Source organism: Salvelinus fontinalis, chromosome 13 (genome assembly GCF_029448725.1).
Source record: "Salvelinus fontinalis isolate EN_2023a chromosome 13, ASM2944872v1, whole genome shotgun sequence".
In the NCBI taxonomy this organism is placed as follows: Eukaryota; Metazoa; Chordata; class Actinopteri; order Salmoniformes; family Salmonidae; genus Salvelinus; species Salvelinus fontinalis.
In genome coordinates, this window is record NC_074677.1 from 45,839,426 (window position 1) to 45,860,425 (window position 21,000).

At 46.0% G+C, this 21,000-nt stretch overlaps 1 protein-coding gene across 1 annotated transcript; it reads right to left on the reverse strand.

Annotated features, from left to right (window-relative positions):
* Positions 1–1,563: 1,563 nt before the first annotated feature.
* Positions 1,564–19,989, reverse strand: LOC129868790 (max-binding protein MNT-like). The gene is made up of 5 exons (XM_055943024.1): positions 18,463–19,989; positions 11,669–12,278; positions 8,852–9,005; positions 5,027–5,219; positions 1,564–2,373 (listed from the first exon to the last, which is right to left on the reverse strand). The coding sequence occupies exons 1-5, from the start codon at positions 18,533–18,535 to the stop codon at positions 1,619–1,621; spliced, it is 1,785 nt and encodes a 594-aa protein (XP_055798999.1). The 5' UTR covers positions 18,536–19,989; the 3' UTR covers positions 1,564–1,618.
* Between the last annotated feature and the right edge of the window lie 1,011 nt (positions 19,990–21,000).

Genomic DNA, 21,000 nt, shown 5'->3' on the forward strand with positions numbered 1-21,000 from the left:
CAGCGTGCATACAAGCACACATATACAAAAATACAGCCATACGTACCTACACACATATTAGAAAAGGCAAACATCAGAGTGTTCCAAAGAGAAAATATTCAGCTCCTCCACGTTTCAGTCTCTCTCCTACCGAACACACACACTTGAACACAAAAAGGGACATCACACACATCACACACACTGCTATTCTGCTTGCTCTCAGATCATCTCCGTGCGTCGATCAAGGTTGTCACAGTGCTATGGTTGACGGAGAAATGTTTTATGACTGATTACACACCGACAGGAGCGCGCTGCATGCACACACACGTCAAAATGCTACAACAAAAAATAGAACCATGCACCAGGAACAGTAGGTTTATCCACCGTAGAATAGAAAACCTACTGAATATAGGCATACGTACACACACACACACACACACCTGAAACAACCAGTAGGACCATATGAGATTGCTTACATACATATATGATGGTGACTCGAACGTAGTCAGACATGCATAGACTGGCAAAGGGGCATATAATCCACTATCTCTTACACACACACAGCAGGTATGCTGTGTGTCCAGCCCGCAGAGCTGATCTCTTGTTCTAACACCAGGATAAGGTTTTCAGTGGCTATGATGGGAGAGGGGCAAAAGGGGGGGCTATTGAGCAGGAGAAGAGAAGTCCTTCTGGATGAGACTGCCATGTTGTGGTACTGTTTTATGAATGAGTAGGGACCCTGATGCCTGAGTGAATACTCATCTTATGTTAGTGCGTCTGAGGAGATGAGGGATAGAGAAAGACTGTCGGCGGGTAGACTGAACCTATACCTGTGTCTACAGATCGCTTCTACCCAAAGCAGGCTCTGGCTGTAACAGGAGTCGGTGTCCTCTAGAACAATTCATGTATGAGTTCATCCACGGTTCTGTCCCAAATGGCATCCTATTTCCTATTCACTTCCTATTTTGACTAGGGCCCATAGTAGTGCACTATATATGGAATAGGGTACAATTTGAGTTTTACCCATAAGTCTTGAGAGTTAATGTTCTGGGGAGGAATGTTCTGGTCACAAATCCTGTAGTCTGAATCAACCTGATGATGTACTCCTTGGTACCTGGGATCAATGCTCCAATGAGCACCAATGCCTTCGCTCGCTCTTTCTCTTCCTGCCCTGTCTGTCAGGTTGTGACTGAGTCCAGGGTTGCATTCAGTACGACAGAACGGTGTGCAACGTTGAATTCAGCGGAAACCGTACTGAACGACCAGTTGATGAACTTTGATTATGGAGGCAAAGAGGGCGATTACTATATGGTGTGCTGCATGAGTTTTGCGAGTTTTTCAAATGGTCACACCCATATTGATCAGGCCACACCTCGCTATACTCACCAAACGGGAGCAAACGTTGAAGAATGGTACAAACGTCACACTGCGTAGCAAACGTTGAAGCGAACTGAACGCACCCCTGCTGTCCCCACTCTCTCTCGCGCCCTCCCCCTCTCTCTGTCGAGCCCACCCCCTCTCGCGCCCTCCCCCTCGCTCTCTGTCGCGCCCTCCCCCTCTCTCTCTGTCGCCCTCCCCCTCTCTCGCTCTCTCTGTCACGCCCTCCCCCTCTCACTCTCTCCCCTCCCTGTCCTGTCTCTCAGGCCAGTTTGAGTGTGCTAACAGGGAATGGTGGTACAGTCACCATGGTGACTGGGTTGAGGACGGTGGTTTGTCCCACCAGCTGTGGGTGGTGGTGGTGATGGTGGTGGGCCAGCATGGTTGTGGGCTTCCCCAGGGACGAGCCACACTGGCCAGGCACTGCCGCCCCATTGACCTGGGGCACGTTAGCGGTAGCATGGCTAGCCTGGACGTGGGGAAGGGTGTGGTGGGTGAAGGTGTGGGTGATATGCCCCAACACTGTGGGCTGGGAGACCGTCAATCCCTGGGGGTACATGTGGGGGGGCAGGGGACCTCCCAGGTGGGCCACAGGGTGGACGGTGATGTGTCCGATGGGCTGGGCCGTGATTGTCTGGTGGGCAGCGGCGGCGGCTGCTGTGATTGGCTGCGAGATGGAGGAGGCAGGATTGGGGGAGGGAGCGATGTGCGTAAGGTGTTTGTGATTAGCCGGGAGGACGTGATTGACAGCCTGGATGACGGATGGGTGGGCGATGACTTTGGGCGAGACTTGGACTGTCGGATGGGGGTGAGGTGGCGGGGCGGGGGCGATAGCTTGGGGGTGAGGAGGGGGGGCCAAGAGGGAGGGGCTGGTCAGAACCCCAGAGGAAAGGGTCTTGTGTGTGATGGAGAGGTGAGGAGTGAGGAATGATTTGGCCTGTATAATGGGGAGGGAGAAGGGTGGAGGAGGAGGGGAGAGGTCTTCATCAATGTCCTGGTTAAAGTTGTCTTCCCCTTCTGAAAGAGAGAGAGGGAGAGCGATTACTCATACGGTACACTATAAGAACACATCACACATATTGACATGTATGTCTACACCAGGGTTTCTGTGGTGCTGGACAGCGTGACCGGGAAGATTTCAATTTACCCTCCATCTGACAAATGACCCGGACCCATATGCATAACTGTGGTGCGTAACCCATTAGGGAATCCACTCACTGTGCTCAGAATGACAAAAATCACATATAGATTATGGTCATTAGTTTTAGAAGAACATGCAACTCCTGTATTGAAGTAGCCAATAAAACACAATTTTCAAACAAAAATGTAATTTGAGGGAAAAGTATTCTAAACAGTGAAACTGAGAAGAGCAGTTGTGATGGAGATGAAAATCTGTTAAACTTAGATTTGTTGCTAATATGACTAGGATAATGCCTTTGGCTTCTGGACAACGGAAGAAAGTTGATATGAAAACCAATAGAACAGGGGAGAAATGGCATATGAAGTCAAATAGGCTAGGAAGTAGACAGTTATAAATAAACTCCTGTCTAAACATCAAATTAATCACCAGAAAGCATGACTTCGCCACAAAGGAATCGAGGATCATTCGCTTTTTTTTTTTTTTTTAAATATATATAGCTGTGGATTGTTTCAAATCACAAGCTTGTAGGCCTACGCCTATTTGGGAATAAGGCAATTTGGCCAGAGCGCATGGCAATAGGCCTAGCTGATTGAGCTGCGGCTGTCAGTGAAAAGTATCTAAGATATGTGTGAAGATAATGTGCCTCGAGTATAATTTAAAAATGTTGAGACAAGAAGAAGGGGAGAGGTGTGTGTGGCATAGATATAGGTGAGTCTCTCTCCAGAATGGCTGGCTCAGCTGTCTCCTTGCACATTCATTGTGTAAATTATTTGCCCTTTTGATTGTTCATTTTTGTTGGTCAATGTCCCATTACGTATGTCCCCAGCAGTAAACGTATGTAGGCCTAATGGGGAATTGATTAAAAAAAAAAGAGAGAAAGGGGGGCAGTGAGGCTGAGTAGAGAGATGAATGAACCTGAATTGATCTAGTTTTTATTTGTCGGGTTTTACGCATTTCGACTTAGTTGAAAATGGAAGTTACAGGCCTACTGCAGCATTGGCCTATAGACTATGAGTTCCATGCGCTCATTTCTTTAACTGCCAAAGGATCCCGTGTATCAATGTGACGACGTGCTCTCGCTCTCTTAGTTACATTTTTACTTTCACATTTTTATGATGAACCACGTGACAATGATTTTGAGGGGGAAAAACGATGTTATTGAAATGAAACTGTTCCACGAACATGCGCATATGAAACTCCTGACTGGCACACAGATCGATTAGAAATGGTAGAATAAATTGTAAGGTTCCCAAAAATGTGAAACTCACGCGTCGCCTATGAAGTCTATAAAATAATTGCCTCCGCGTTTCCATGGTCAGATTTGCCTATAGGCTGCTATGAAGCAAGGTAAGACGTCCATGGTCAGATTTGCCTCTAGGCTGCTCTGCTATGAAGCAAGGTAAGACGTCTCTGGTCAGATTTGCCTATAGGCTGCTCTGCTATGAAGCAAGGTAAGACGTCTCTGGTCAGATTTGCCTATAGGCTGCTCTGCTATGAAGCAAGGTAAGACGTCCATGGTCAGATTTGCCTCTAGGCTGCTCTGCTATGAAGCAAGGTAAGACGTCTCTGGTCAGATTTGCCTATAGGCTGCTCTGCTATGAAGCAAGGTAAGACGTCTCTGGTCAGATTTGCCTATAGGCTGCTATGAAGCAAGGTAAGACGCCCCTGGTAAGATTTGCCTATAGGCTGCTCTGCTATGAAGCAAGGTAAGACATCCATGGTCAGATTTGCCTATAGGCTGCTATGAATCAAGGTAAGATGTCCCTGGTCAGATTTGCCTATAGGCTGCTATGAAGCAAGGTGAGACATGCCTTTATAATATGAAGTAAAACAGTCAGGTTTCGAACTATTAAGTAGGCCTGTGTGTTCAGAATGCATACTGCCTCCAGCTCACATTGTAAAGTGGTGGTGACGCACTGGTAGCCTGTTGCCTGCCCTTTAATGGTGAATGGGAGGTGTGCTTCAATATGGCTACCAGTTGACAAATACAAATAGTACGCCTAGTTCTTTTTAATTGTTCACCGAAACTTAACACAAGATTGCATTTCAAATTGTTGCACAATGAACGGGCTTACAAAAGCACACGTTGTACTTCAGTAGCACCAGCCGAGGAGAAACATCCTGCTCAAAATAGGCACTGTGTGCTGTGCACGCGTGACAGTTGTGTTGGATAAATAAGAGAGGCTACATGATGACTAACGGAAATACACACATACACACAGGAATTTAATCCCACCATATTATGCAAATGAACCTGTAGGCCAGCATTTCCCAAACTCGGTCCTGGGGACCCCAAGGTGTCCCTGTTTTGGTTTTTGCCCTAACACTACACAACTGATTGAAATAATCAAAGCTTGCTGATTATTTGAATCAACTGTGTAGTGCTAGGAGCCCCTAAGGGGTCCCCGGGACCAGGTTTGGGAAATACTGCTATAGACTGATAAGCATGACGGTCAAATGTGTTTCTAACAGAAACCCTGGTATGCACACAGCATGCTTCCTTCTGCAAGTGTCTGTGTGTGTGTGTACCTGAGGCAGTAGAAGTAGAAGCCTGGTCGTCCTCTGGTTGTACGGTCTGTCTGAGGACCTTGTCTATCTCCATAACGTCCATACACTGACTTAGCTCGTTCTTCAGCTCAGCCAGTCTCTGCTGCGTGGAAATCTTCTCTCTCGCCAGACGCTCCATCTCATGTTCATACTCCTTCTCCTTTCGCTTCAGAGTCTGGGGGACAGGGAGATACACACACACACACATCGGCATATGTAATACCAACACACTTGTTACACGTGACCATAAGTTAAACTCATTCACAAAGTCGGAGAAAAGGGACATGAACACACTCCTTGCTCAGAACACACATGCAAACACACACGTCACGTAAACCAATAACAGCTGCCCAAAACTGACCCACCCGTGTGTGTGTGCACTCCAGACAACACGGAGAGAGGAGAGTAAACTTATGAGAGGGAGCGAGGGAAAGAAGTGATGGGGGAAAAGGAAGGGAGAGAGAGGTGCGCAGTAGTCATGGTTCTCCGGCCAAGTTACTGAGTGGTCTGAGGGGCTCCTAAACACAGGCACACGCAACTCTCTACTGAGAGGGAGAACGGGGGAGTGAGAGAGCACGGGGTGGACAGAAAGAGTTAGAGAACAGAAGATCACAAGATGGCGGCGATAATAGAGATGGGATCGAGGAGAAGACGGATAGAAAACAAACGAAAAAGGGAGAGAGAGAGAGAGAGAGAGGGACATCACATGATCCGACTACAGGGCACTGAGTTCAGTGAGCAAAGCGGTTTACTCTTAGCAGGCACGTGATGGAGTCCCACACGCGAGGTCAGTTTCTCTCCCCACCCCTCCAAATACACTACATTCACTGCTAGCCAGGAACACTCCATTCCGGCTCAACATTCAAAGGGCTCCCATTTCTCTCTGCAGAGGTGTTACTGGAGCTTTGTAAGAGAGCTGTGTGTGGAGTCCAGTGATCAGGATTAGCCTATACGCTTGTACCGTCTGTGTGGTTTGTTGTACCATTAATCATATTGATAATCCTATCATGTGAGACAAAGCATTCATTTTTACATTGCCTATTCATTCATCAATATCCGCGAAGAAATGAAACGAGTCATTTTGATAGCTATATGTATGATAGCCTTTCCTTCTCTCCGTGCACTACTGACTATTCATTGATCAACTGGCTCGGTGTCTGGATGCGAGTGTGTTTGTCTAACTGTGTGTATTGGTGTAATTGTGTGTGTTGGTGAACAGACCAGCTCAACACACACACACACACACACCTTCCCGATGATGACACGCATGGTGGTGCAGGAGAGGAAAGCGCAGGTTGGTGGGTGTGTGTGTGTGTGTTCATTAGGTCTACTTGCGTCTCCAACACCACGGCAACAGCAGCCACACATAGCCGTTTCCTTGGTAACAACATCCACAAGGGTTTCTGCGGTTGAGCAGGGGAGTGACAGTATATAAGGAGGAATCTAATTGGAAGATATAAAGGTGTAATTTCATCTAAAATGTCATGTAATTGGCTGTTTTCCAGCTTACTGCTCTAGCTGACGTCTCCCCTCTCTTCCTTAATCCCCCCTTCAATCCCCCTCTCCTTTCCTCCATCCCCCACTTCCATATACACTATAAGGCCAAAAGTATGTGGACTGGTCGTCGAACATATCATTCCAAAATCATGAACATTAATATGGAGTTGGTCCCCTTTTGCTGTTATAACATCCTCCACTCTTCTGGGAAGGCTTTGCACTAGATGTTGGAAGATTGGAATCAAGTCCCCGCAGCGTTCAGCTGAGGTCGGGCATTGATGTTGGGCGTATAGGCCTGACTCGCAGTCGGCGTTCCAATTCATCCCAAAGGTGTTCGATGGGGTTGAGGTCAGGGTTCTGTGCAGACCAGTCAAGTTCTTCCACACCGATCTCAACAAACCCTTTCTGTATGGACCTCGCTTTGTGCACGGGGGCATTGTCATGCTGAAACAGCAAGGAGCCTTCCCCAAACTGTTGCCACAAAGTTGGAAGCACAGAATCGTCTAGAATGTAATTGTATGCCGTAGTGTTAAGATTTCCCTTCACTGGAACTAAGGGGCCTACACAGAACCATGAAAAACAGCCCCAGACCATTATTCCTCCTCCACCAAACTTTACAGTTGGCACTATGCATTTGGGCAGGTAGTGTTCTCCCGGCATCCGTCAAACCCAGATTCGTCTGTGGGACGGCCAGATGGTGAAGCGTGATTCATCACTCCAGAGAATGTGTTTCCATTGCTCCAGAGTCCAATGGTAGCGAGCTTTACACCACTCCAGTCGACGCTTGGCATTGCGCATGGTGATCTTAGGCTTGTGTGTGTGGCTGCTTGGACATGGAAACCCATTTCATGAAGCTCCCGACGAACAGTTTTTGTACTGACGTTGCTTCCTGAGGCAGTTTAGAACTCGGTAGTGAGTGTTGCAACCGAGGACAGACAATGTTTATGCGCTACACTCTTCAGCGGTTCTGTGGCCTACCACTTCGCAGCTGAGCCATTGTTGCTCCTAAACGTTTCCACTTCACAATAACAGCACTTACAGTCGACCGGGGCAGCTCTAGCAGAGCAGAAATTTGACAAGCTGACTTGTTGGAAAGGTGGCATCCTATGACGGTGCTACGTTGAAAGTCACTTCATTATAGCCATTCTACTGCCAATGTTTGTCTATGGAGATTGCATGGCCGTGTGCTCGATTTTATACACCTGTCAGCAACGAGTGTGGCTGAAATAGACATCCACTTATATGAAACTTTTGGCCATGAAGTGTATCTCCTACTCCCCTCTAAGGTTCCCTCATCCCTTTCCCTCATCTCTCTTTGCTCCCCCTCTCTCTCTCCATCACTAGGATGGAGATCTCCTGTCGATACCCCCCCCCAGAGATCATTGTATCAGTGACCAGTGTGCTTCCAGAGATATCATCCTCAAAACAACCACAGCACCTGTTTTTGAAAAGCCTTCGTCATCATGATCCTCATCATCAATCAGCATAATATTTTTCATTTTGTCTGCCCTTGTTAAAAGGAGCAGTGTGCTGGTGTAAGTACAAACCCTGCAGACTTAACACACAATTCCACAAACACATCCTTGAATAAATACACCCGCGAACACACACACACACACACACACACACACACACACACACACACACACACACACACACACACACACACACACACACACACACACACACACACACACTGAGTAAAGAACTGGACCTCCTGCAGTGTTCTGACCACCTGCCGCCTGTCTCTATGGTTACCAAGTGTTCTAAAGGGCAGAAACCGAGAGAGGGGGGAGGAGAGGAAAAGGGGGAGAGAAAGGGATGTATAACTGGAAAGAGAAAGCATGAGAAGGAAAGAGGGATGACAGTGCGAAAAAGAGAAAGAAACAGAGGTAGACAGGGAGAGGGAGGTAGAGACAAAGAGGCAGCAGCAGAACAGAGTGTGCTCAGTGTGTCTCTCCCACTCTGCCATGAGGGCGAGGGAGGGGCATAGCCAAGCGGGCCAGAGGGAGGGGGTAGAGGGAGGGAGGGTTGACGTCACTGAGCTCCCGTTAGCCATGTGCTCTCAACTCACGTGGCCAAGGATCCAGGAAAAGAGAGGGAGGGAGGGAATGAGAGAAAAAAGGAAATGGTAGCTTAATTAGAATACAGCTCAGATCGCTTTGTTTTCCGTGAATTTTGGCTAATAAAGAAAAAAACATTTATTTGAAATGGAAGCGAGAATGAGAGCAAAACAAGCAAGATAAAAGGCAGAGGGAAAGGGGAAAAGGAGAATGCACCACCCTAACGTCACACACACATGTAGCCTACCTGTATGTATCTCAGGGCGCTGCGTAGAACACTGAGGTTGGAGGTCTTCTTCTCATCTACGTTTGGAACGTTCTTCTTAAGCGTATCAAAACAATCCTTCAAGTGAGCTCTTCTGTTCTTCTCCAGTTTGTTGTGCACCTCTCTGGTTCCAGCTCTGCAAAACACAACATCTGCATAAAAACTGACTTCCACACCAATTGTTGGTGTTTGACTACACTGTTTGTGTTCGATTACATGCCATCATGTTTGACTACACTGTTTGTGTTCGATGATATGACATCATGTTTGACTACACTGTTTGTGTTCGATTACATGCCATCATGTTTGACTACACTGTTTGTGTTCGATTACATGACATCATGTTTGACTACACTGTTTGTGTTCGATTACATGCCATCATGTTTGACTACACTGTTTGTGTTCGATTACATGACATCATGTTTGACTACACTGTTTGTGTTCGATTACATGACATCATATTTGTGTTCGATGACATGCCAACATGTTTGACTACACTGTTTGTGTTCGATTACATGACATCATATTTGTGTTCGATGACATGCCATCATGTTTGACTACACTGTTTGTGTTCGATTACATGCCATCATGTTTGTGTTCGATTACATGCCATCATGTTTGACTACACTGTTTGTGTTCGATTACATGACATCATGTTTGATTACACTGTGTATGTTCGATTACATGACATCATGTTTGATTACACTGTGCGTGTTCGATTACATGCCATCATGTTTGATTACACTGTTTGTGTTCGATTACATGACATCATGTTTGATTACACTGTGCGTGTTCGATGATATACCATCATGTTTGTGTTCGATTACATGACATCATGTTTGACTACACTGTGCGTGTTTGATTACATGCCATCATGTTTGACTACACTGTGCGTGTTCGATTACATGACATCATGTTTGACTACACTGTGCGTGTTCGATTACATGACATCATGTTTGACTACACTGTGCGTGTTTGATTACATGCCATCATGTTTGATTACACTGTTTGTGTTCGATTACATGACATCATGTTTGACTACACTGTGCGTGTTCGATTACATGCCATCATGTTTGACTACACTGTGCGTGTTCGATTACATGCCATCATGTTTGACTACACTGTGCGTGTTTGATTACATGCCATCATGTTTGACTACACTGTGTATGTTCAATTACATGCCATCATGTTTGATTACACTGTGCGTGTTCGATTACATGCCATCATGTTTGACTACACTGTGTATGTTCGATTACATGACATCATGTTTGATTACACTGTGCGTGTTCGATTACATGCCATCATGTTTGACTACACTGTGTATGTTCGATTACATGCCATCATGTTTGACTACACTGTGTATGTTCAATTACATGCCATCATGTTTGATTACACTGTGCGTGTTCGATTACATGCCATCATGTTTGACTACACTGTGTATGTTCGATTACATGCCATCATGTTTGACTACACTGTGCGTGTTCGATTACATGCCATCATGTTTGATTACACTGTGCGTGTTCGATTACATGACATCATGTTTGACTACACTGTGCGTGTTCGATTACATGCCATCATGTTTGACTACACTGTGTATGTTGGATTACATGACATCATGTTTGATTACACTGTGCGTGTTCGATTACATGCCATCATGTTTGACTACACTGTGTATGTTCGATTACATGACATCATGTTTGATTACACTGTGCGTGTTCGATTACATGCCATCATGTTTGACTACACTGTGTATGTTCGATTACATGACATCATGTTTGATTACACTGTGCGTGTTCGATTACATGACATCATGTTTGATTACACTGTGCGTGTTCGATTACATGCCATCATGTTTGACTACACTGTGTATGTTCGATTACATGACATCATGTTTGATTACACTGTGTATGTTCGATTACATGCCATCATGTTTGATTACACTGTTTGTGTTCGATGACATGCCATCATGTTTGACTACACTGTGCGTGTTCGATTACATGCCATCATGTTTGACTACACTGTGCGTGTTTGATTACATGCCATCATGTTTGACTACACTGTGTATGTTCAATTACATGCCATCATGTTTGATTACACTGTGTATGTTCGATTACATGACATCATGTTTGACTACACTGTGCGTGTTCGATGACATGCCATCATGTTTGATTACACTGTTTGTGTTCGATTACATGACATCATGTTTGACTACACTGTGCGTGTTCGATTACATGCCATCATGTTTGATTACACTGTTTGTGTTCGATGACATGCCATCATGTTTGATTACACTGTTTGTGTTCGATTACATGACATCATGTTTGACTACACTGTTTGTGTTCGATGACATGCCATCATGTTTGATTACACTGTTTGTGTTCGATGATATGCCATCATGTTTGACTACACTGTTTGTGTTCGATGACATGCCATCATGTTTGACTACACTGTTTGTGTTCGATGACATGCCATCATGTTTGATTACACTGTTTGTGTTCGATGATATGCCATCATGTTTGACTACACTGTTTGTGTTCGATGACATGCCATCATGTTTGACTACACTGTTTGTGTTCGATGATATGCCATCATGTTTGACTACACTGTTTGTGTTCGATGACATTCCAATTTGTTCAACTACACTTGTGGTGTTCCACTGTTGACTGGTTGATCTACAAATCACCTTGCATCCTAAATAACTACTCATTTATTATTTGTAGATCATTCAGTTTCCTTAGTCGGTGATCAGTGAAAATCCATGCAAAATGTATGCCCTCAAAAACGAGGACTCTCTCTCACCCTCCAGGTCGTCTCTTCCCGTCCAACCCTCTCAGGTCATCCATGATGGTTCCGTTTGGGCGCGGCTGCGTGGGAATGGCTTGCTGGGGAAGTAGTGCATGTTGGGAAGCGGCTTTGGTGATGATGGAGGTCGGGTACGGAATCTGAGTTGGAGGTTGGGATTGGCTAGGGCTTCCACCCGTCTGTGGCGTCATCGAGTTAGGCTCCGCCTTCACCTGGACTGCCAGCTGGCGCTGGATTGGCTGCTGCCGAGTAGGGGAGGAGCCTCCCTTCATCACCTGGGCGCCTCCGAGGTGGAGTGAGGTTGCCGCGGCAGCGATCGTTGTGATGACGGGAAGGGGCGGTACAGAGGGCGTAGCGGTGACAACGGGTACCATGGGGATGACAGCGATGGAGATGGGGGGAGGAGGGAGGGAGAGGGGAAGAGGGTGAGAGGAGGGAGAGAGGTGCTGGTGCTGACAATGTTGTGATGACTCAGGCCAATGCTGTGATGACCCCCAGGTGACATGGTTGAATCTGATTGGCTGGTCCGCACAGGTCACAACCTCTGCTCGTCTGGACTCTGCCTCCCGGCTGTGAAGCTCCGCCTTCTCTCTGCAACGCTCCTCCTCTTTGGGCGAGGAGAAGAATAACATAACAGTAAAGAGAGAGGGGGATGATGGTTAGAAATGTAGGGACTTCAAGGCTTCACCTCGTATAGCAGTACAAAAATGTAGTAGAATTCATATTTCACAGACAAAACTGTCTTAGGTGAAGTGGTGAACACACACCCACTCCCCCCCTCCCCACACACAAACACAATGATGTCATCCTAGAGGCAGACCGACCGATGGGACGTGAGGACAGGGTCTCTCGCTGAAAGCCCTTGGTCCAGGCCTGTGATAGGCTGGTGAGTTGAATGGGGCGTTGGCCTGGGGTGGTTGTAATGGGTCTACCCAGCGGTGTCATTGGAGCCGGCAACATACGGCAATCCACACCAAACACGGTGTGCGCTTACACACATGCACACGTACACACACAGGTCAACACATATGCACATCAATAAACACAGCAGACACACAGGCAAGCATAATCACACACACACACACACACACACTAGACAAAAGGGGTTTGTCTTAAATGAGCATGCTCAATGAAACGGCAGTAACCATAGATCCATAGCAAAATTAGATGCACACGACACGAGGGATCCCACAGACAAGAACACTAACTAAAAAGACGACACACGGAGTTCACTCATGCTTAAATGTACTACATATCAAATATACACCGTACATACAGTATTCACGTTACTAAACCAACTGTGTGTACATTGCTAGAAGTTTGACAGACACGCACACACACACATTGGAAAAAGGCGCAAGTTTCAGTTTGTTCCACCTGAGCGAGTCTGACCACAAGTCAGAGACCATATTGACACCAAATGGGTTTGATGAATCGCTGGAAAAGGCTTTTGTAGGCTACAGTCCAAGCTATGTCTTCCAATGGTGTGACTGCTGTCAGCATCCAAGGATTATCCAGTACATCTAACTGGAGGTAAGGACGACAGCAGGGGTGTGGCTTACGGGCGATATGGATATCACTTATTATTGATATCTACATAGCACAATGATGTGAATCACACTGCTGCTCTCTCATTTCACTACAATCCGTAAGGTGCAATTAGCTGTTTTTATTTAACCTTCATTTAACTAGGCAAGTTAGTTAAGAACAAATCCTTATTTACAATGAAGACCTACCCTGGCCAAACGTGCAACGCCCTATGGGACACCCAATCACAGCCAGATGTGATTCAGCCTGGATTCGAACCAGGGACTGTAGTGACGCCTCTTGCACTGAGATGCAGTGCCTTAAACCGCTGCGCCATTCAAGAGCCCGTTGTTGTGGAAGGCTGTAAACAAATGTCTGTATTTTAACCCAATAATAGTTGAATTGAAGAAGTTTAAGCTGCCTTTCAAGCATCGTTTTAGCAACCAGTGGACAGCCAGTGAAAAATGTGCTCTTGCAACAGCTGCATAGTGATTATCCAGTCTGTGGAATAAGGGTGTTTGAGGGTGTTTCTCCCTTCTAAACTCCTCCGTGGTATTGTGCTTTACATACTGGCAAAAATTACTTTAATTTAACACGACCATGACTGGGGCTTTTATTGCTCAATCTAATTTGTCCTGGGATTTTTTCTTCTTCTTTTTCATAGGCCTAAAGGACACATGCTCAAACTCGCACACTTTCGATGGACTTAAACAGCTGCAAATGATCAAGATATCAAAGTGTCACCAACAAAAACCGTAAACAATAGGCCTATAACAAATGTAGCATATTGCATTCATTTTCACATGCAAATAGACCGCCATTGTAAATAAGAATTTGTTCTTAACTGACTTGCCGAGTTATATAAAAGGTACAAAACAAACGTTGGGTAGTGCACAAAGCATGCCATTCCACGAGAGCAGTACTTATTTTTCAACTCGACGCAATGAGCCCCGATCAGTTCTCCATGACAACAAAATCATAAACAACAGAGTAGGCTAATAAGTCCTTTGTTTTTGGGTTATGCTCAGGTAAAACAATTTGGCTAATCTATATATTTCTAAGTCCGATTCTTGAAGATCAAGTGGTATTAAATGAATTGGAATGACTAGAAATCTGACAGCCTTTGGTTTTTAATGTAAAGATATAGCCTAATCAAATGAATATCTCTATTGAAGTAGAAAGCAATGAGTTAGAAGAATCCTACATAACCCACACATTTAAATGCAGCATCCATTTATGGCCAGCTATGTAAACTCTAAGATTGATTTATCCTAATATATATATGTTGTTTTTATGGGGGATATATGGAAATTGTGTGTCGTTCAATTGGTAATATTAATTTTGGTCTAAAAAGTAATCTAAAAGTTACTGAAAGTAATTAGATTACGCTAATCCAAAATTGTTACTGATTACAATTTTGGACATGTAACTAGTAACTAATGGATTACATTTAGAAAGGAACGGATAAGTAAACGAGAAAACTAGAGAGATTGGGAGGGAGAGATGGACCTCTGCATTGCAACAGGGGGGGGGGGGATAATCACACTTTTTCAGACTCCCTGACCTTTCTCTTCTGCTCTGAAAAGGTTCTCACACATACATACACTATATATACAAAAGTATGCGGACGCCTTTTCAAATGACTGGATTTGGCTATTTCAGCCACACCCGTTGCTGACAGGTGTATAAAATTGAGCTCACAGCCATGCAATCTCCATAGACACACATTGGGAGTAGAATGGCCTTACTGAAGAGCTCAGTGGCTTTCAACATGGCACCGTCATATGACGCCTCCTTTCCAACAAGTCAGTTCGTCAAATTTCTACCCTGCTAGAGCTGGCCCGGTCAACTGTAAGTGCTGTTATTGTGAAGTGGAAATGTCTAGGAGCAACAACGTCTCAGCCACAAAGTGGTAGGCCACACATGCTCACAGAACGGGACCGCCGAGTGCTGAAGCGCGTACAAATCGTCTGTCCTCGGTTGCAACACTCACTACCGAGTTCTAAACTGCTTCTGGAAGCCTGGAAGCAACGTCAGTACAAGAACTGTTCGTCGGGAGCTTCATGATATGGGTTTCTATGGCCCGAGCAGCCACACACAAGCCTAAGATCACCATGCGCAATGTCAAGCATTGGCTGGAGTGGTGTAAAGCTCGCTGCCATTGGACTCTCGAGCAGTGAAATCACATTCTCTGGAGTGATGAATCATGCTTCACCATCTGGCAGTCCAATGGACGAATCTGGGTTTGGCAGATGCCAGGAGAACACTACCTGCACCAATGCATACTGCCAACTGTAACGTTTGTTGGAGGAGGAATAATGGTCTGGGGCTGTTTTTTTGTTCTTTTTTCTCTTTTTTGAATTGTACCCCATCTTCTCCCCAATTTGTAGTTATGATTTTGTCTCATCGCTGCAACTCCCCAACAGGCTTGGGAGAGGTGAAGGGCAAGTCATGCGTCCTCCGAAACATGATCCGCCAAACTGCGCTGCATCTTAACACACTGCTCACTTAACCGGACGCCAGTCGCACCAATGTGTCGGAGGAAACACAGTTCAACTGATGACCGAAGTCAGCTGGCAGGCACCCGGCCAACCATCGCTAGAGTGCGATGAGCAAGGAGACCCCCCCCCAGCCAAACCCTCCCCTTAACTGGACGACGCTGGGCCAATTGTGAGCCGCCCTCTAGGGCTCCCGGTCACGGCCGGCTGTGACACAGCCTGGGATCGAACCCCTGGGGCTGTCTTTCATGGTTCGGGCTTGGCCCCTTAATTCCAGGGAAGGGAAATCTTAACGCTACAGCATACAATGAAATTCTAGACAATTCTGTGCTTCCAACTTTTTGGCAACAGTTTGGGGAAGGCCCTTTCCTGTTTCAGCATCACAATGCCCCTGTGCACAAAGCCAGGTCCATTCAGAAATGATTTGTTGAGATTGGTGTGGAAGAACTTGACTGGCCTGCACAGAGCCCTGACCTCAACCCCATCGGACACCTTTGGGATGAATTGGAACGCCGACTGCGGGACAGGCTTAATCGTCCAACATCAGCGCCCGACCTCACTAATGCTCTTGTGGCTGAATGGAAGCAAGTTCCCGCAGCAATGTTCCAACATCTAGTAGAAAGCCTTCTCAGAGGAGAGGAGGCTGTTATAGCAGCAAAGGGGGGACCAAATCCATATTAATGTCTGTGATTTTGGAACGAGATATTGGATGAGCAGGTACCCACATACTTTTGGTCATGTAGTGTACATACATGCAACACCACACACACACACACACACACACACACACACACACACACACACACACACACACACACACACACACACACACACACACACACACACACACACACACACACACACACACACACACACACACACACACACACTGTTTCTGTTCAGCCCTGCTCCAGATGTAAAAACATGCAAACATTAATTACATAACTCTTTCATTGAGAGAGGGAGAAAGGTGTCCATATACTTTTGATTTGAAAAAAAGGGAGGAGATAGAGGAGGGGGAGAAAAGAGAGAAGGGGGTGTTGCCCTACTTTCCCCCCACTGTGACCTGTGCGCCAGTCATTCTGGCATGCACGTGGTGATCGGGGGCAGGCCCTCTAAGGCACATGTGCCACTAGGGGCGTGTGGATGAACTGACACGTCACCAGATGAGTGAAACAAAAAGCCCTTTTCCCAATATGTGGCGATAAATCACCAACCGTCGATGAAATATCCTGTGAATAACTGTGATTCAGTTCTCAACCCCGTTAAACGAACACCCATGCTGTGTTTAACGTTTCACACACACAGCTCTGTCATAGGGAGGGAGTTACTTTAGTGGACAGGGAGTAGGGTTGTGTGTGTGTCCCGCCCCGGAGTGTCATAAGATATCTGAGCAATGTCAGAGCATTATGTAAAAGAGAGAGCCTGCTTGCAGGAGCCTCTCCGGTCGTTCTGCTGCCTGCCACCGCCCTATGCAACCTGGTATCAGATAATTTTGTATTATTCTGTACGTAAGTCAAAGACACTCCATTTAGTGTGATATGTTATGTTTCGTATAGTATGTACTAATTTGTGGATGTCCAGCACCCATTTCGTACGATATGTTACAAATTACAATTCATAATATATGTTACGAATTTGCTAAACGTATGATATGTTACGAATTTGCTAAACGTATGATATGTTACAAATTCTAGTTAGGTGGCTAACGTTAGCTAGCTTGCTAACATTAGCTAGGCCAGGGGTTTGGGTTAAGTTTACAAGTTAACTACATATTAAATAGTTGCAAAGTAGCTAGAATGTAGTAAGTAGTTGAAAGTTGCTAATTAGCTAAAATGATAAAGTTGTCTGTGATAAAATTTGAACTCACAACCTTTGGGTTGCTAGACTTCCCATTATACACCCACCCGTGTCCACCTCAACCAACCACCCTTCTTTCGTTTTTGCCTTAACATATCATAAGACAGATGGTTACTTATGTTTGGTATGGTTACATATTAAATAGTGTCTCGGATTTATATAAAGAATAATACGAAATGCTCTGAGACCAGATTGCAACATCGACCATCAGTAGCCTTGCCAAAACTCTGCAATCATTAGTCTACTACTGCAAAAACAAGCTTAACATATCACCCTACTAGACCTATCTTTTACGCCCAAAACATGTTTAGAATTTCCAAGAGTATAAAAGACTGAACGCTGTAATGACGACATAGTACATGTAATGGTACTGTTGTAACATAGTAACACGCGTGTGTGTGATCCACAGTTGCAACATTGTAGCACGCAACAACACACGCTTTGAAGCCAACCCGAAACAAACACAGAATGGTTCTGGAGTGCAGAACGCGCGGCAATATGTCAGTAGATACAGCGTAACTAGCCACACACAGACAGAGTGCGCATATGAGTAGCAGCGACGCTATATATAGCCGGGATTTAACCCGGAAACCGAGGTAGAAAAATACCTCCTGCTCCCCGTATTGATAAATGAAAATAAATGCATTCGTCAAAACTATAGAGGGTCAGTCAGGCTATGTTCATGAATGACCGATAAAGGGTCCATGAACAGGCTATTGAGTGAAAACGATGTTTCCCAGCAGGACGTAGGCTGATCGGTGGGAATGCATGACCGTTCGGGTTTAAAGTAGGTGTGGACCCCCCCAATAAACCGACCAAGCCAAATCGTGCTATTCCAAAGGCTTACCTAGACTGTGAACTCCCACAGGCCCCCCGCCGGTTCCCACCCGAGTACCCCGTTCTTACCATGTGTGATCTGTTGTTGCTGGGCTTGCCATTCCAGATATCTGGCCGCTTCCAGAAGAGTGTCGATGCTCATCGTGCGCCCCTCACCGTAGGCTACCCGATCGCCCAGGACAGAAGAAAAAAAAGGCACAGCCGAGATCCGCCGGGGAGCACTGTCTGGAACGCAGCAGACACGAACGCGCACTCTGTTTATTCCTTTCTTCCTCTCACCGGAAAGAAAATGAGTAAAAATATATTCCTTGGATAAATGATTTCTCACACGTAAAAGAGGGATTGCAACAAGATGGCGATGCGATCACGGGAATACATAACAAGGCGAATGCAGTCAGGGCCCGCCCTCCACGTTTCTACCCCTCCCTGTTACTACAGCCTGGGGTAAAAGACGGCTGGCGAGCGCTACTGTATGTAGAGGACATCAGACCCAAACAGAGGGGTTATCCCGCCTGTGGCCTGCTGCCTGCACACACTACAGGCCAGACACCGTCGCTCCAAAAGTCCAACGTTTATTGCGTCTATGAATATGAAAGCGTTTGGGTCTCTTTTTGACGTTAAACTGCGTGGCGTCAACGCCTGGCGGGACTCTGGAGTCCCTGAGAGATTCCGTCCGTGTGATCCACTCGGGACCGCTCTCCAGGGTTTAACCCCGCCCCTGGCCCGCAGCGCATTAAAACATGTCGATGCGAATTGGCCAATGAGTGCACAGAACAACAAGGCATGGTGCCTGTCCACATGGGCACCCGCTCCGCCCGAGCGCGGCTCATTTACATGCGCTCTCTCGGGTCCAGACCTGTCAGTCACACGTAGAGGGGGGCGGGGCATCCGCGCGACAACATAAAGATGTCTTGTTATATTTGTAATCGTGCTAATCTGCTTTTAATGTCTATGGTGCTAATATGGGATAGGCAAAAATAGACGTGTTTTTGTTCGGGAACAAAACATTTCATGTGACAGTGTCCCAAAGTGTCATTTGTTTTTCTTATCTTTTGTGTTTCCATTTTTGTGTGAGCCTTTTCTTGCCCTTCCTGTCCTGCTTGGCTAGTTTATCCTTTTCATTCGGTATCTTGTCTGTTTCTTCGTATGTAAGTCTTAGCCTGGTCCCTCTGCTGCTTCATCCTGTTCAGAACCTCCTCCATGTTGGAGTTGTTTAACAGGGATTTATCACCACTGGGGGGGAAACAGCTATTGGCATATTGAGCCAGGATTGCTTCTTTAGCTCATTTCCTCTTGCTGGACTTCTGGTTCACCACAATCTGCGCCTGCTAATCTATCAGACTGGCAATGGTCAGTACGTCAATATCATATTTGTTCTTGGTTGCAGACTGAGCACAGCTCTCTACCCACTGCCTTATGATCTCTTCAAGTTTCTCACCCTCCAGAAAAACGCAGATAGTATTCCAAGCAGTGTGTCGTCCTTCTCTTCGTGACTCTCCTCCTAACCTAACATAGCAGGCGTAAAAGAAAACGCTTGAGTGGAGTTCCCGCATCCGGTTTTCAGCAGAAAAGGAAGCTAGGTTGGTTTTCAGGGACACAGCTAATTCAGATACATCCGCTTGTTAGCAACTCCGCCAAGACCACTCTCCTGTTTTTAAAATATAAGCTCCATACACCTCCTGGTCAACTTCTAAGGAGTCTAGTCGTTCATTCTGGCTACTTCTCAAACGCCTCGGCATCTGCTATGGACACCGCCATCTTGGCCGTTCCACATCCTCACCCTACCCGACCACTAGGACCAACAGCAGAAAGCAGCACTAATGGATCTCACTGCCCATTTCTTTACTTTGTAAAAAATCGGATGATCATTGTCTTGATGTTACGGCATTTTTGTAGTTGTTGCCACTTGCAATACTACCTCGATGGCCAGCCATTCTCTCTCTGTCTCTCTCTATCTCTACCATTTACTTTCTATTTCTCTCTCCCTAACTCTTTTACTTTATGTCGCTCCCAGCTACTCTCTTTCACTCCTTCTACTTCTCTCACCTCCCACACGCTCACCCCTAATGTTGTCATTTTTGAGACTCGGGGGATGGCTCAGAGTTTCAACACAAGCGAGGGAACCTGTGTGTGTGTGTGTGTGTGTGTTGTTGGACATGCATTTGTGTGTCAATATGAGTTGTTGACTATGCATGTACAGCGTGTGTGTGTGTTTTGGATGTGCTGGTACAGTGTGTGTCCCTGCATGGTAACAGTCTGTGATTGGACAGAGCTCAGTGGAATACCCTCTGCTCTCATCACAGATTCGAACTGTCTCGACCAATCATAACAACTGCTCAGAAGTGCGTAAGGGCTGCTCTAGCTTTACTGCACGCTCTTTCTCTCTCACACAGACACACACACACACATACGTATGGATACGCCATTTACCCTCCTCATTAACACTGAACACAGACATTATCCCCTACCACCAATGTAGGTGTGAAAGAGTATGTGTTTGTGTGTAAGCGTTTGTGTGTGAGACTCAACGAGCACATTGGCCTCAGAAAAAGCCACAAAATGCACACACACCAAAGCCATGCACGACTCACTATGATCAGTTGAGGG

Excerpts from the sequence above, each read along its gene's own strand:
- LOC129868790 (XM_055943024.1), bottom strand. The coding sequence starts at position 18,535 with ATGAGCATCGACACTCTTCTGGAAGCGGCCAGATATCTGGAATGGCAA. Across the intron at positions 12,279-18,462 it reads GCAACAACAGATCACACATG|AGGAGGAGCGTTGCAGAGAG; the intron begins GTAAGAACGGGG and ends CCTCGCCCAAAG. Across the intron at positions 5,220-8,851 it reads GCGCCCTGAGATACATACAG|ACTCTGAAGCGAAAGGAGAA; the intron begins GTAGGCTACATG and ends CCTGTCCCCCAG.